This window comes from Tiliqua scincoides, chromosome 2 (genome assembly GCF_035046505.1).
Source record: "Tiliqua scincoides isolate rTilSci1 chromosome 2, rTilSci1.hap2, whole genome shotgun sequence".
Taxonomy (NCBI): domain Eukaryota; kingdom Metazoa; phylum Chordata; class Lepidosauria; order Squamata; family Scincidae; genus Tiliqua; species Tiliqua scincoides.
In genome coordinates, this window is record NC_089822.1 from 146,854,103 (window position 1) to 146,868,147 (window position 14,045).

Consider the following 14,045-nt stretch of genomic DNA (forward strand, 5'->3'; position numbering starts at 1 on the left):
AGTGGCATTTATTCATCCACCACCTTTTAATTTTTTTTATTCAGATGTTGTTTCCTAAGTGAAAAAAGTGACTCCTGGAATTCTATCATCCTTTGACTCCCATGATCCAAATTTGAACAATAGCTGGATAGAAATATTTGCTCCTCTATTAAAATATTTTAAAACCATCTACAGTTGAACAAAACTTAAGCCATGGCCTTGGGGATTTAGCATAGCTCCAGCTCCTCAAATATTTGAAAGAGATCTGGGATTGCTAAAATTACTTGAAAAAAAGAAAATTTAAGGCAAGAGAAAAGATTAAAGGTGGGCTTTTAAAAAAAAAATCATCCTCATATATTTTATTTGAAATTGGATTTGCATGCCTAGGAAAGACTGGGGGGAATAAAAAGGCATGATCTTATCTGTGATCTGCTTGTGTGGAATGCATTCGTTTGGGGAAATTTACATAAAGCACAACTCAGGGCCCTTTTTCCCATTACCTCCTGGCTCGGTGTGTGCATGTGTTTAAAACGGTGCCTCCGAAATCTATGGGGAGCGGCTGGCACATCAACCAGGATTCTGTTACATTTTCTTCCTCTGGGTGAGTGGGTGTTGTTAGCCAGTGAGAAAGCCATGCTCCAGGCTAGCTACACCAGCACTGAAATCCCCCCATCGCCCTCCCTGCCTCCCTCCCGCAGGCACCAAACAGCCTGCATCTCCCCCAAATGCGCTCCCTCCCCCCTCCTTTCCTTTCCTTTGATTAAAGGTCTCTAAAGCGTCGTCACCGGCATCTGTGGCTGACATCACACTTCGCTAATGCCCGAGATCGCTGCGCGTGTTGACTGATCGCACAGGCTGCGGGGAGGAAAGGAGAGCGATCCGTTCACAAAGGGGCTTTATAGAAATCACTAAGACTTTGCAGGGAACAGGCAGGGGATAAGGAGGCAGGCAGGCGCAGAACTTCTGCTGCGTGGACATGAAACTGCTCTGGGAGATGTCTGAAAGAGCAATCGGTTCAAGCACGTCTGAACCCAGATTCACAGGATCGGGTCAACAGTGGTGGGGGCGGTGGCCCCTCCACATTTCCACAAATGAATCCCACATATCTCTCTCTCTCTCTCTCTCTCTCTCTCTCTCTCTCTCTCTCTCTGATCACTCGCTGACCTGAATTAGCACAACAAGGAAGCCTCCCCCATTAATGCCATAAACAGTGTTGGGGCAACCCCACTTCTCCCCCCCCTTTGTGGGATGAAATACCTCATTCATTTGAACATTTAAAAACACAAAACCCTACTCGTGAAAACTCTCAGTACATCGTTTCACTGTTTCGATGTAGCCAAGAGAGAGAGAGAGAGAGAGAGAGAGAGAGAGAGAGAGAGAGACTGGTCTCTGTGAAGAACAGGGGACCCACGAGCTTCACACGACCCCCTTGTCTCTTGATCTCAGTCTGGGGTTTTGTTCTGGTTGAGGTTTTAGTTTCAATGTCCTGTACTGTGTACAGTCTGGTTCAATGGCTTTCTTTTCTTTGAGATAAAAAGGGGAGGGGGAAAGAAAAGGAAAAAAAAACACACAAGAAGTGTCAAGGAATGATTATCGCCCGCTCCCCTCTTTATCTCTGAGGGTCTCTTGGAAAGAGGACCACTTGCGTGGCCGAGCATCTTTCAGACATTCTCCAACCAAACGGTTGGGTTTTGCTTTCTTGTCAATTACCACTCATGCTCCAGTTTATTGTTCCCGGATCGACTCACTTGCCAAGAAATCCGTTCGAACTTCGACCTGGGGAGTTTTGGGGTGGGAAGGGGAAATTTGTTTTGTTTTGTTTTTTTGTTTTGATATAAAGAAACATCCTGCCCCAGGTCTGAGATAGAAAATCCGACCAGAGAATCAGAACCACCCCAAGAGCCCTCTTCTTGACTACAGAAAGACACTCTCTCCCCAAACATTTGTCTGAAACCGTTTGTCCCAAAGAAGAATTTTAGCTTTTCAAATCCTGCTCAAATTGCGCAGCTTAGTCTTAATTGTGCATCTCAGACTTAGGCTGCAATCCTAACCACACTTTCCTGAGAGTAAGCCCCACTGAACAAAATAGGATTTACTTCTGAGTAGACCTGGTTAGGATTGTGCCCTTAATTGTGCATCCTAGACTTATAATAATAATAATAATAATAATAATAATAATAATAATAATAATAATAATAATAATAATAACTTCTGGTACATCTTGTGCAAAACAAAATCCATTTCTTCCCTCGTTTTCTGTGAAATGTACCCTGAGAGTTGCAAAGAATAGGAAAGGGGCGTGCGTTATCTTACATAAAATGTGAGTTCTTATTTCGGGGGGGGGGGAAAGAGTTTTCTCCTCCAGCACCATCACCACCCACCCACCCGTTTGTCTTTTTCACTCTTCCCGTGTTAACTGTTTCTCAAGTGTTGAGATCTTTGTATCGAAAAGACAGCAAAGGCAACGGATCTCTCAGCTGAACCTCCAAAGATGATCGCAGGTTTCATGCCTGATCTAACAGCACCCCGCTCTCCTTACATAGCTGGAGACCCCCCTCCAGAGTTCGAGACCCCCCTGAGAATTGTTTAGCAGCACAAAAGGTGGGGGGGGGAAGAGGACACAGTTTCCATCAAGGGACCCAACTGGAACTCAGAATCGGGCAGGGTGATGGTTTCAATACCAAGGGGTGGACCCCTGTTGTGGAGGACTGGTGGGGGGGTCTCTGTTTTGGACATTCAGGAAGGGCACCTCAACTCTTGACACGGATCTGCTGGGAAATTCAGCAGCTATTCTGGGGGGTTTCAACCCCCCTCCCCAGCCCAGGCTAAGGCGCCAATCCTATCCACACTTTCCTGAGAGTAAGCCTCATTGGAAATAATGGGACTTACTTCTGAGTAGACATGCATAGGATTGGACTCTAAGGCTACAATCCTATCCACACTTTCCTGGGAGTAAGCCCCATTGGCGAAAATGGGACTTACTTCTGAGTAGACTTGCATAGGATTGGGGTCTGAGTCTTGCCCCAGCTGGTGCACTGTGGTGTTGGCGAGCTAGGCGCACGTCGGAACGCAGCCGCTCCGAATCGTGGTCTGTCTGTGCTGCAGGAGACCCGCTGCTCTTGCCAGAGCCGATCTGGGCAACCTTGGAGCGGACGGAGGCTTCCCGCTGGAAGAGTTTCCCATGCAAGACGAGGACAGTCTCCGTCGGAGACATTCAACCGAGGCAGCCTCCCCAAGCCCTTGGCGAGAGCTCTGCCGATGCCCGGGTTCCTTCAGCCCCGGACGATCGCGGGCATTCGGAGCGAAACCGGAGTGGTGGGAACGGCCGCTGCTGCCCGGTTGCAAAACGCTGTGCCTGGCCAGGCATCGCCGGGACAACAAGGCTGCCGTCCCATCCACACTTACCCGGAAGTAAGCCCCATTGATTACAATGGGACCTACCTCTGAGTAGACATGCATAGGATCGGGCTCCAAGTCCTGGGGGGGGAATTGCACAGTAGATCCCTTGCCCCTTCAAGCCTCCAAACACACGTGCAGCCCCACCCTGGGCGTGTTTACTCAGGGGTAAACTCCCCTGAAGTCCAGTATGTTACTCCTTGGGGAGTGTGTACAGCTAGGGCAGCTATCCTAGACACTGAGGAGTAAGTCCTATGGACTCAGTGGGATTTACTTCGGAGTAAACCTGCTCTTAGAAGAGCTGGAGATCCTATGCACTGTCGCTCCTGCAAATGTCCAGGGTCTGCAATGAGGTTTATTCCTGAGTAAGTGAGTGCGTAGGACTACAGCCGTCATTTGGTCTCCAGTTTTGTTTTGTTTTGTTTGTGCTTACTCTCCGTAGACTGGGGAGAGAAAGAGAGAGAGATGTGTATTTAAGAATCTGAAGACGATATTTTTTTTTGGGGGGGGGGGTTGTCAATGGCTGCGATTGGAGCAGAATTACAGCCCCATCCTAGGCATGTCTACACAGAAGTAAGCCCTATTATAGTCAATGAAGCTTACTCCCAAGTAAGGCTGGATAGGATTGCAGTCTAAGGCTGCAATCTTATCCAGACTTTCCTGGGAGTAAGCTCTACTGACTATAATGGGATTTACTTCTGAGTAGACAGGCAGAGGATTGGGCTCTAAGGCTGCAATCCTATCCACGCTTTCCTGGGAGTAAGCTCCATTGACTATAGTGGGCTTTGCTTCTGAGTATTGGGCTCTGAAAGAGGGAAATGAGGGTGCGGGGGTGGGGGGACACCTGAACAAACAGCCCTGTCGCCAAATGAAGATCTAGCCGAAAAATTAACCAGAGGATTTGCAGAAAGAAAAGTCCAGGCTGTGTCTCTGAAACGTTTCAATATCTTGATCAGTTTCATTGACTCCCCCCCCCCCCAAAAAAAAAAAAATAATGCAGAGGCTGGTTAATTTTATTGTCGGATCTTGTACAAATGATGACGGGGGGGGGGCATTGAATGGCCAAAACGCTGATAAATCAAATCGCCAGAGACCAATCCAGGCCCTCTGGGTAGAGGGGTGGGAGGCTTGGATTATTTTCAAGCACCACCTTGAAGAACTGTCTCCAACTCGAAAAGTTCAGGGTTAGTTTCTGAGCCTATGGCGCCCCCTCTGGATGGAAATGGGAATTGCACCTTATCTGCAAGTCCAGGTGAAGCGACTGTAACCAGAAAAGAGATTGAAAAAAGGGGGGACGGGGACGCCAAGCCCTGGAAGGTGTCTGTCCCAGGCCAGACAGTTCATGATTTAAAGTGCGGGGAGCGCCCATAGGCTCCTGAATTGCTCAGGGAGATGGTGCGTGCTTGTCTCTACAGACAGGGCTCCCTAAGGGCGAGGGATGCCCAAACAGGCTAAGCAAAGCACCAGGGACCTTTGCCATTTGCTCTGCGCAGCCAGGCCCTTCCGCTCGGCCAGAATGCATCATCCTAAGGTCTTTGTATCCATCATTCGGTCCCTTGCAACGTCTTCCCTCTGCTTCTGCCTCGCCTACTTTTACACAAGGGTTTCAAAAGCTGCTGGGGGGGGGGGGCTGACTGATAGTTGCATCAGGACTGATGAGAGTTGAATCAGATAGATGAGCGTTCAGTGGAGCCAACGCGTGCACACAACTCTCTGAAAGGGGGGGGAACCCTTTTGGTTTGACCAGCGGTGACAGGAGACTGTGATTTTTGGTTTTGCTGGAACATGACATCCCCTGGCCTTGGAGTAGCCTGCGAGTAACCCTCACACTCTTAGGCGAACAGGATACGCGTTGACACACTGAAAGCAGACAAACCTGTTACGCCTCTCTCGTGTGGCTGGCTGATCGAGGGATTTATGATCCACCGGATCGCCCAGTCGTGTGCACTGATTGTCACTGAACTCAATTGTACATTGAACTGTCTCTTCTTAAGATATGTGGCCCCGGTTCGCTGAGGCGTACTCGCAAGGGAGAGCAGCCTCACCTACTATACCTGTGTTGGGAGTTTTCTTCTGCAAACTTCTCATTGAACCTGCCTGTCCGGGGAACCTGGAAACCGGCAGCAGGAGGAGGCTCGACCTGGTGGGGGAAGGGGGGTCACTTCTTGTCCAGGGGTCAGACCGCCGACCTTAGAGCCCAAGCCTATGCCTGCCTACTCAGAAGTAAGTCCTATTGTAGTCAGTGGGGCTTACTCCCAGGTAAGTGTGGATAGGCTTGCAGTCTCAATCCTATGCCTGTCTACTCAGAAGTCAGTTCCATTGTAGTCCATGGGACTTTCTCCCAGGTAAGTGTGGATAGGCTTGCAGTCTCAGAGCCCAATTCTATGCATGTCTACTCAGAAGTAAGTTCCATTAGACTCAATGGGGCTTACTGCCAGGTAAGTGCGAACAGGATTGTAGCCAGGGTCACACCAAACGGGACAGGGGAGGTTCAAGTGACAGTCCTTCTAAAAAGGAGCCCCCCCCCTTTTAAAAAGGAGTTAATATAGAGGGGAGACCGCTGCCCAGGCTGCGATTCCCCCTTTCCCCCTCGAATCGCAGCCAGGCTCTGCAAGACCCCTGTTGCCTTCCTCCTGAAACGTGTTGAGCCTGGATAACAAATTAGGATGGACCACAATCAAAACAAAACCCACCCGTTAAGAGGGGTGAGTCACCAAATCGCTGACTTCAAACGCGGGGGGGGGGGAGGTGGTGGAGAAGAGAAGCGTTGAGCTCTTTTGGAGGCCAGAAGAGAGACAGAGAGACGGGATATTGGGGGGGGGGGGGTCACAGAGCATTTTGCGGTGCAGCTTTACCCGAGATGACGTGTCTGCTAGAGAAGATCTCATGCCCCTTTTCTCCGCTCTGAAAGCCACGACAGAAGCCTGCCTAGAAAGAGCGATCAACAAGTAGGAAAAGAGAAGGAGAGATTTACTCGGAGGTGTAGATCACCAGCAGATTGAGGAAGTACAAAGGCACCCAACTCCAGCGCGCGACCAACTTTCTCTCTCTTCCCTGCTTCCCCCCTTTCCTTTCTTCTCTTTCTTTTTTTTTCTCCTCATCCTCCTCCTTCTCCCCCTCCTTCCCTGAATCTGCGCTCATTTCTCCCCTCCCTTGAAAGAGGAGGGGGGAAAGAAAAAGAAAACTTTTTAGCCAATCAGCAGTTTGCCAGCCCTCCAGGGGCAGGGCTGCCATTGGCTGGAAGTTTCTAAGGTGAAATAGCAGAGGAGAGTATTTATTAAAGAGACTCGGGGAGAGGAGAGGGTTTGGAGAGCTGAGCTTGAAATTGACTCGCTGATTTGGAGGGGGGGAAAGAGAGCCTGAAATACACTCTGAATTTTTTCTCTTGCCCCCTAAAAGGAACTTTTCTCCTGCTTTTGAAAGAATCCCTGATTCGACTTTATTTTTTTTCCCCATCCCACCAACTCCTCTTTGGCCACTCAAGGATAGATCCTCTACCCACATGTGCCTTTCCTGAGAGCAAAGACCTGCAGCCACCGCTCCTGCGATCCAGGTTCTCCTCCTCGCCCTCGATCAAGCCTCTGCAGACCAGACCAAGCATTCCTTTTGGTTCACTTTTGCACGCTTTCTTCGCTGCCTGCCTGGTGCCTCCTTCCATGCTGTTTTAAGGGAAGCTGCTCCTGTCGAGCCCGACTGCCCCTCTCCTCCGCCTCCACCCCACCTCCACTGCCCCCTCCCCGCGTTTTTGCTCGGCCACTGTCTCGCATGAATCTCCTCGACCCCTTCATGAAGATGACAGAAGAGCAGGAGAAGTGCCTGTCTGGAGCTCCCAGCCCCACCATGTCGGAGGACTCCGCCGGGTCTCCCTGCCCTTCGGGTTCGGGCTCGGACACGGAGAACACGCGGCCCCAGGAGAACACCTTCCCCAAGAGCGACGCGGACCTGAAGAAGGAGAGCAGCAGCGACGAGGACAAGTTCCCGGTGTGCATCCGAGAGGCCGTCAGCCAGGTGCTGAAGGGCTACGACTGGACCCTGGTGCCCATGCCCGTGCGGGTGAACGGCTCCAGCAAGAACAAGCCGCACGTCAAGCGCCCCATGAACGCCTTCATGGTGTGGGCTCAGGCCGCCCGCAGGAAGCTGGCAGACCAGTACCCCCACCTGCACAACGCCGAGCTCAGCAAGACGCTGGGCAAGCTCTGGAGGTAGGCGCCCGGGGCAGGGAGCGAGGCTGCGGGGGCCGCCCGGGAACTCTGCAGGGCCACCAGGGTGGGGAGGGGGCACGCTTCCGCCCCCCTGGAGCCTGGTGGGGGGCTTTCTAGGGGCACATTTCCCCCCCCGGAGCCTGGTGGGGGGCTTTCTAGGGGCACACTTCCCCCCCCCCGGAGCCTGGTGGGGGGCTTTCTAGGGGCACACTTCCACCCTCCTGGAGCCTGGTGGGGGGCTTTCTAGGGGCACACTTCCCCCCCCCGGAGCCTGGTGGGGGGCTTTCTAGGGGCACACTTCCACCCCTCTGGAGCCTGGTGGGGGGCTTTCTAGGGGCACACTTCCACCCCCCTGGAGCCTGGTGGGGGGCTTTCTAGGGGCACACTTCCACCCCCCTGGAGCCTGGTGGGGGGCTTTCTAGGGGCACACTTCCACCCCCCCTGGAGCCTGGTGGGCGCTTTTCCAGGGGGGCACGTTTCCACCATCTCACGAGCCTGGGGGGGGGGTTTCCAGTGGGGTACACTTCCAGACTGAGAGTCTCCATAGGGCTAAGCCCCGCTCCCCTGGTTTCTATTTGAAATTTGGATTGCACATTAAACTCATTTCTGCCCAGCCCACAGGTGTCCACATTTGATCCCTGTTGCGTATACGCAAAGTTGGGCAGAAATGTTCAGGTGTCGCGATCCGATAAACTAGAAGTCAGTCCTGCCAAATTGCAGGGGGGAGTTTACTTCCGAGTAAATTTGCAGGGACTCAGGCTGGAAGAAGAGGGCTTCTCTGGGCCACGAAGATCAAAACCCTGTCACTAGTCTTTGGGAGTTTATGGGTATCTCAAAGTCTGTTCTAGCGGGGGGGGGGGGCAGAAGTTGAGAAAAGGGGGCAGGGTCTGGGTCTGCAGAATTTCAGATTCTGACCTGAGAGTGGAAAATAAAACAGCTAATAGATGAGGACAGGTAGGACTCCTGGGATTTTTTTTTAAAAGGTGTTGTTGAGATGTTGTGCAAAACATCTGCTTTTAGACCCAAATGTGTGCGGGTAGGCTGTGGTTACTCTGAAAGGCACTCTGCATGTGCCTAGGGATCATTTATTTGCCTTTATTATGTTGACTTCATCACACTCACCAGAATTTGGCTGGGGATTGAAAACAGCCTGACACAAATTAAGCCCTGTTCTGGGACAAAAACATGAAATGATACATTGGGTGTGATGATTGTTGGCACAAGTTGGCAAGTGTGGACCAATTGGAGGGTTGGGCTGAGTGATGACTTGCAACCAAAGGGAGGGGGGAGTTAAGAGAAAGTGAGTCACCTGGCTGAAGCATCAGCTTGTGACTTGGGAAAAAGACATATATAAAGGTAGAGCATGTTTGTAAATGGAGAAGAAAAAGTTCTCCCTGTGTTTAGTTTTAAGAACTATGGAGAGTCAATGATGGTGCCTGGAGGCAGCCAAGGTGTTAGTTACCTAATCTGTTTCGGAATCTGTGTTTCTTTGCCTGGGTTTGGGGGAAGGGGGGAACAGCTCCAACCAAAAATGGGTGAAGTTTGTGGGAGGCAAGACCCTGCACTGCCTTGGTTTGTTATGTCTTGTTGGGCAGCCAAAACAGTCTGCTAGTTTCTCAGAGGGAAGGGTGGGTCTAGAAGGGGCTTAAAACAGCATGAAAGATTCTTATAGGTCAATGCAGAAAAGGGACAGAAGGAGGGCAGTTGTGGGTGGGTGGAGTTGGTGGGTGACAAGTTCTTTTCTTGACCAAGCTCAGAGGTCCCTGGGGAAATTACCAGTCTATTTCTAAGTGTGTGTGCAGAGGAGGGGGATTCAGATAGCCGAATATCTAAAGACTGCAGTGCTCAGTGCCTGCAAGCTTTATTATGGCTCTGATATTTTGGCATCATGTCCTGCTTGGACATCTGTCTGGCTGTTGAACTTTGTGTGACCAGCAATTAGTTTTTGCACCAGTTCTCGGTCTCCCAACAGCTGCATAGCTATATAGACAAAATCTGGCCTACACGGTGTGCTCTGGAAATCTCAGCTTGTCGGCAAAACAGCTTCGCAAGTAACCATCGAGTCCCTTTCTGTCTTGCACAGGTTACTGAACGAGAGTGAGAAACGTCCCTTTGTGGAGGAGGCTGAGAGGCTGAGGGTGCAGCATAAAAAAGACCACCCAGACTATAAGTACCAGCCACGAAGGAGAAAGTCAGTCAAGAATGGGCAAGCTGAGCAGGAGGAAGGAGCTGAACAAACCCACATCTCCCCCAATGCCATCTTCAAGGCCCTGCAAGCAGATTCTCCCCAGTCTTCATCCAGCATGAGTGAAGTGCATTCCCCTGGGGAGCATTCTGGTAAGTGGTGCACCTTCCACACTGCAGCTTGCAGAGGAAAATGAAGATGCTTCCATACAAAAGAAGCTAGGCAGTACAACACAACTAGCAGTCGCAGGATCCATCTATGTCGTGCATCCTGAAGCATCTCTGTTGTACACAGGAAAGATACTGTATGATACAGATAACTATAGGTGCAAAGAATGCACAGGTGCAGCTATACATGACTCTGAAACCCTGTCCATCACAGCCATGAAATCCCTTCCATGAGAAGTACCCATGCACAGGCAGTACCCCACAGTACCGCTTATACATGTCACTTTCGACTTTGCTGTTTTGGCCTACAACACTTCAAAATCTATTTCACAGCATTCCAAAGCAGTGGAGCTGCTTTTCAGTGGAACACACTTTCCCATAGGTCACAAACGCACTTCAGTTTTGGTTCTACGAAACACTAGATTGAGGGTGGTAAAATGATCTTCAGCGGCAATTTCTTCTTTTGTCTGTCCTCTCCTTTCCCTCCTTTCCAGCCGCAGTTAACGATTAACTGAATTATCACTGTGATACAACACCTCCTGGTTATTAAAAATGGCTGCCGTTAGATTTCCAGGGCTTTATGGCACTCTGTCTGTTCCCATATCAGTCGGAAAAGATAGGCCCAGGTGTGGTTTGCATGCTGTCTGACTTCAAAGGCATAACACTTAGCCTGCTTACTATTTACATTGCCGTTTCCTTGTTGTTTCTTGCAGGGCAATCTCAAGGACCACCTACTCCTCCTACTACCCCTAAAACCGATGTCCAGCCTGGCAAGCAGGACCTGAAGAGAGAAGGGCGCCCGCTGCAAGAAGGAGGAAGGCAGCCCCCCCACATCGACTTCCGAGATGTGGACATTGGCGAGCTCAGCAGTGATGTGATCTCGAACATCGAAACCTTCGACGTCAATGAGTTTGATCAGTATCTCCCGCCCAATGGTCATCCAGGTGTCCCGGTGACCCATGGCCAGCCTGGTCAAGTCACCTATACTGGCAGCTATGGAATCAGCAGTACAACAGCGACGCCAGCAGGCACTGGGCACGTCTGGATGTCCAAGCAGCAGCCACAGCAGCCGGCATCCCAGCAGCCACCATCCCAAGCTCAGCCACAAGCACCCCAGCCACAGCAGCATACACTAACCACCCTGACTAGTGAGCAGGGGCAGCCCCAACAGAGGACACACATCAAGACCGAGCAGCTCAGTCCCAGCCATTACAGCGAACAGCAGCAGCATTCCCCCCAGCAGATCAACTACAGCTCCTTCAACCTCCAGCACTACAGCTCTTCTTACCCAACCATCACTCGCTCGCAGTACGACTACACAGATCATCAGAGCTCCAACTCCTACTACAGCCACGCTGCCAGCCAGAGTTCCAGCCTCTACTCGACGTTCACTTACATGAATCCCACCCAGAGGCCAATGTACACACCCATTGCAGACACAGCAGGAGTGCCTTCCATTCCTCAGACCCACAGCCCACAGCATTGGGAACAGCCTGTCTACACACAGCTCACCAGGCCTTAAGATTCCGAATGACAGTAAAACGTCCTCAGACTTATAAAAGACAGTTAAGCTAAAAGTGAATGAATGAGAGAGACAGAAAAATCCCAGAATGCCTTGTGCACTACAGCATCCTTTCAAAAGCAGCCAGACATTCCACAGTGGACTTAAAAACCTTGATTTGAAGATGATTTTTTTTCTTTTTTCAGCCAACTTATTTTGCCTAGGTATGGACTTGATGATTATTTTTTAACAATAACTAAAAATGAAAAATGAACAAAAAAATTTTCAAAACTCAAAGTATTCCTCTGTGAGGAATATTCTCTATTTTAAATATTTCTAGTATGTACTGTGTATGGTTCGTTACCATTTTGAGGGGATTTATATGTAATTTACTTCTTGTTTTTAGAGAAACTTTAAAAATTGCTCCTTTCCTTCTTCTCTTGGCAGTAAACCACACTTAGCAGAATGCTATGCCTTAGCCTTTTCCCTTGCTGTCAGAGGTATTTTTTTATAGTTAATTGTCTTTTGCTTGTTGAAAGCAAGAAAAAATGTGTGCTTAAAGTCAAAGTAAAACAAACAAAAAAATCCTCACTAACCAGTGGTCAGTTGCTCAATATGATGGTGGGGATTTGGAAAGAGACTATTTTTCTAGTTTGGAAGTGAAAGCTGTTTGAAGGGGAAAACATTTTTTATGGAAAATGAAACCACCTTGAGCCTTAAAGTGACACTAACGCAAAGCCTTAAGAATAGCCTTGTGAGATCTTCCAAGAGACTTGCACAATTCTTATCCTGTGCCAAAGGAAAAAAGATGGGGCTCAGAAGGAAGAGAAGGGCTCAGTTTCTGAGGTCTGAGACCTTTTTTCTTTTTTTCCTTTCAACCACCAGCACCAGACTATAAAGCCGCAAACCAGCATTCCCTCACTCCCCTATTTCAACTTCCAACACTGGGCTCCCATGTGTTAAACAGATGCTGAAAGTTCAGAAACCACCTTTTTCACTTTCTCTACAAATGCTATTAGGAGGAAGGAGATTCCTTCTACTCCATGAACCCGGTTTGCGGGGTGGGGGCAGGGAAAGGGAGATCAACGTTGGCAAGGCTCACTGATAACAGCATCTCATTTGGGGGTTTTAAAAGAAAAAAAATATTATATATATATATATATTTATTTTGTTAAAAGAGGTCCTTTTAATCAAGAGTTTTTCTTCCATTTCCCCCTTCTACATTAGATGTTCTTGTAAATGTAAACAGAAATACCGGAGCCTTAGTCAGAGGGCATTTGGTGCCTAATTGTTAAGTTATGGTCTAAATCAATAACCCCTTCTTTTATTTATCTCTCATTCTTTTTTGTTTTGTTTTGTATTTTTATTATTATTATTATTCCTTCAGAATGTGTCTTAGGTTTGTACAAATGTCTGCCTTCTTTTGGTCTTCTTTATTTCTTTTCCTTTGTTTAACAATAAACCTGAAAGTGTCCCTCCCCCCTTTTTTTCTTGTACAAACAAAAGATTGCAAATGTAGTGTATCACTGAGTCATTTTGCCTTGTTTTCTGCCTCAGCTCTTCCAGACTCACAAACTTGACCTGGCCTACACATGCTGTGGAATGAGGTGGCAGAATAGGCTGCCCTGTCTTGAATGGCCATTTTTGAAAGCTCAAAGCAGCAAGATGGGTGGGAAGATGGGGACCCAAATAATCCAAAGGGGACCCTTTCTGTACTTCTTTTTAACCTTTTGCAGAGGGTTTTCAAACAGGGTGACATTTAAAAGTGGTAGTCCACTCAACCACCTGAAGATCTCCCCCACCTTCTCCTGCTGCATGTGTAGCAGGCCTCAGTCTGTCCAAGAGAAGCAAAGCAACAGTGGGTGCAGACTACCAAGTGTTGCTGCTGTGCAGGCCCTCTTCTTTTTTTTATGGGGCTCACACATTTCCAAGGGGCTTCTATTTGTCCCTTAGAAGCCCAGCATAAATGAATGGAAGTTGCAGAGCAGCAGCACTTGACAGATGGCCCACTCGGTGTGCCCCACTAACCTTCCACCTCCATACTATTTGATCTGGGGGGAGGTTAGGGGAATCTGGCATTGGTAAAGCTGTGGCTGAACAGTTAAGGATTGCTTTTTAAAAAAGATAGCCAACTTTTTTATTTAAAAAAGATATATTTGTTAACAGTTTTGTAGGGAATTCAGTAGAAGAAAAATCTTAAAGCACTCTTATAATATGGTATCTTTTCTATTTCTATATTAAAAAGCAGATCTTTTTAAAGTATTTCTGTAACTTAAAAGACCTGTCCTTTAAAAATCAGTTTTTAGGTAAGTTTTTTGTGTGTGTCATTTGTTTGCAGATCCCTTTGGTCCTCTTTGTAAAACTTACCTTTTTGTATATTATTGTTTGCAATAAATATGCATTGTATTAAACTTTAAATGACTCTGAGCTTGTTGAAATGCAGCGGCCATTGCTGAAGCTATCATTTCACATGTTTTAGCGAAAAGATGAACTGATCGCATTTTATCTTTGATCAAGGCTACCTACTACTTACCCCCAGAATCTGCATTTCCTACTAGGTTCTTAAATTGTCTCTAGATCTTCTGACAACAGCCTTGTGATCTACCCATAGCACA

General features: G+C 48.6%; 1 protein-coding gene across 1 annotated transcript; it reads left to right on the top strand.

Annotated features, from left to right (window-relative positions):
* Positions 1-7,140: 7,140 nt before the first annotated feature.
* Positions 7,141-11,529, top strand: SOX9 (SRY-box transcription factor 9). The gene is made up of 3 exons (XM_066614296.1): positions 7,141-7,577; positions 9,661-9,914; positions 10,643-11,529. The coding sequence occupies exons 1-3, from the start codon at positions 7,141-7,143 to the stop codon at positions 11,449-11,451; spliced, it is 1,500 nt and encodes a 499-aa protein (XP_066470393.1). The 3' UTR covers positions 11,452-11,529.
* The last annotated feature ends 2,516 nt before the right edge of the window (positions 11,530-14,045 follow it).

Coding starts and splice junctions, on each gene's coding strand:
- SOX9 (XM_066614296.1), top strand. CDS start 7,141: ATGAATCTCCTCGACCCCTTCATGAAGATGACAGAAGAGCAGGAGAAG. Junction 7,578..9,660: donor ACGCTGGGCAAGCTCTGGAG/GTAGGCGCCCGG, acceptor TGTCTTGCACAG/GTTACTGAACGAGAGTGAGA. Junction 9,915..10,642: donor TTCCCCTGGGGAGCATTCTG/GTAAGTGGTGCA, acceptor TGTTTCTTGCAG/GGCAATCTCAAGGACCACCT.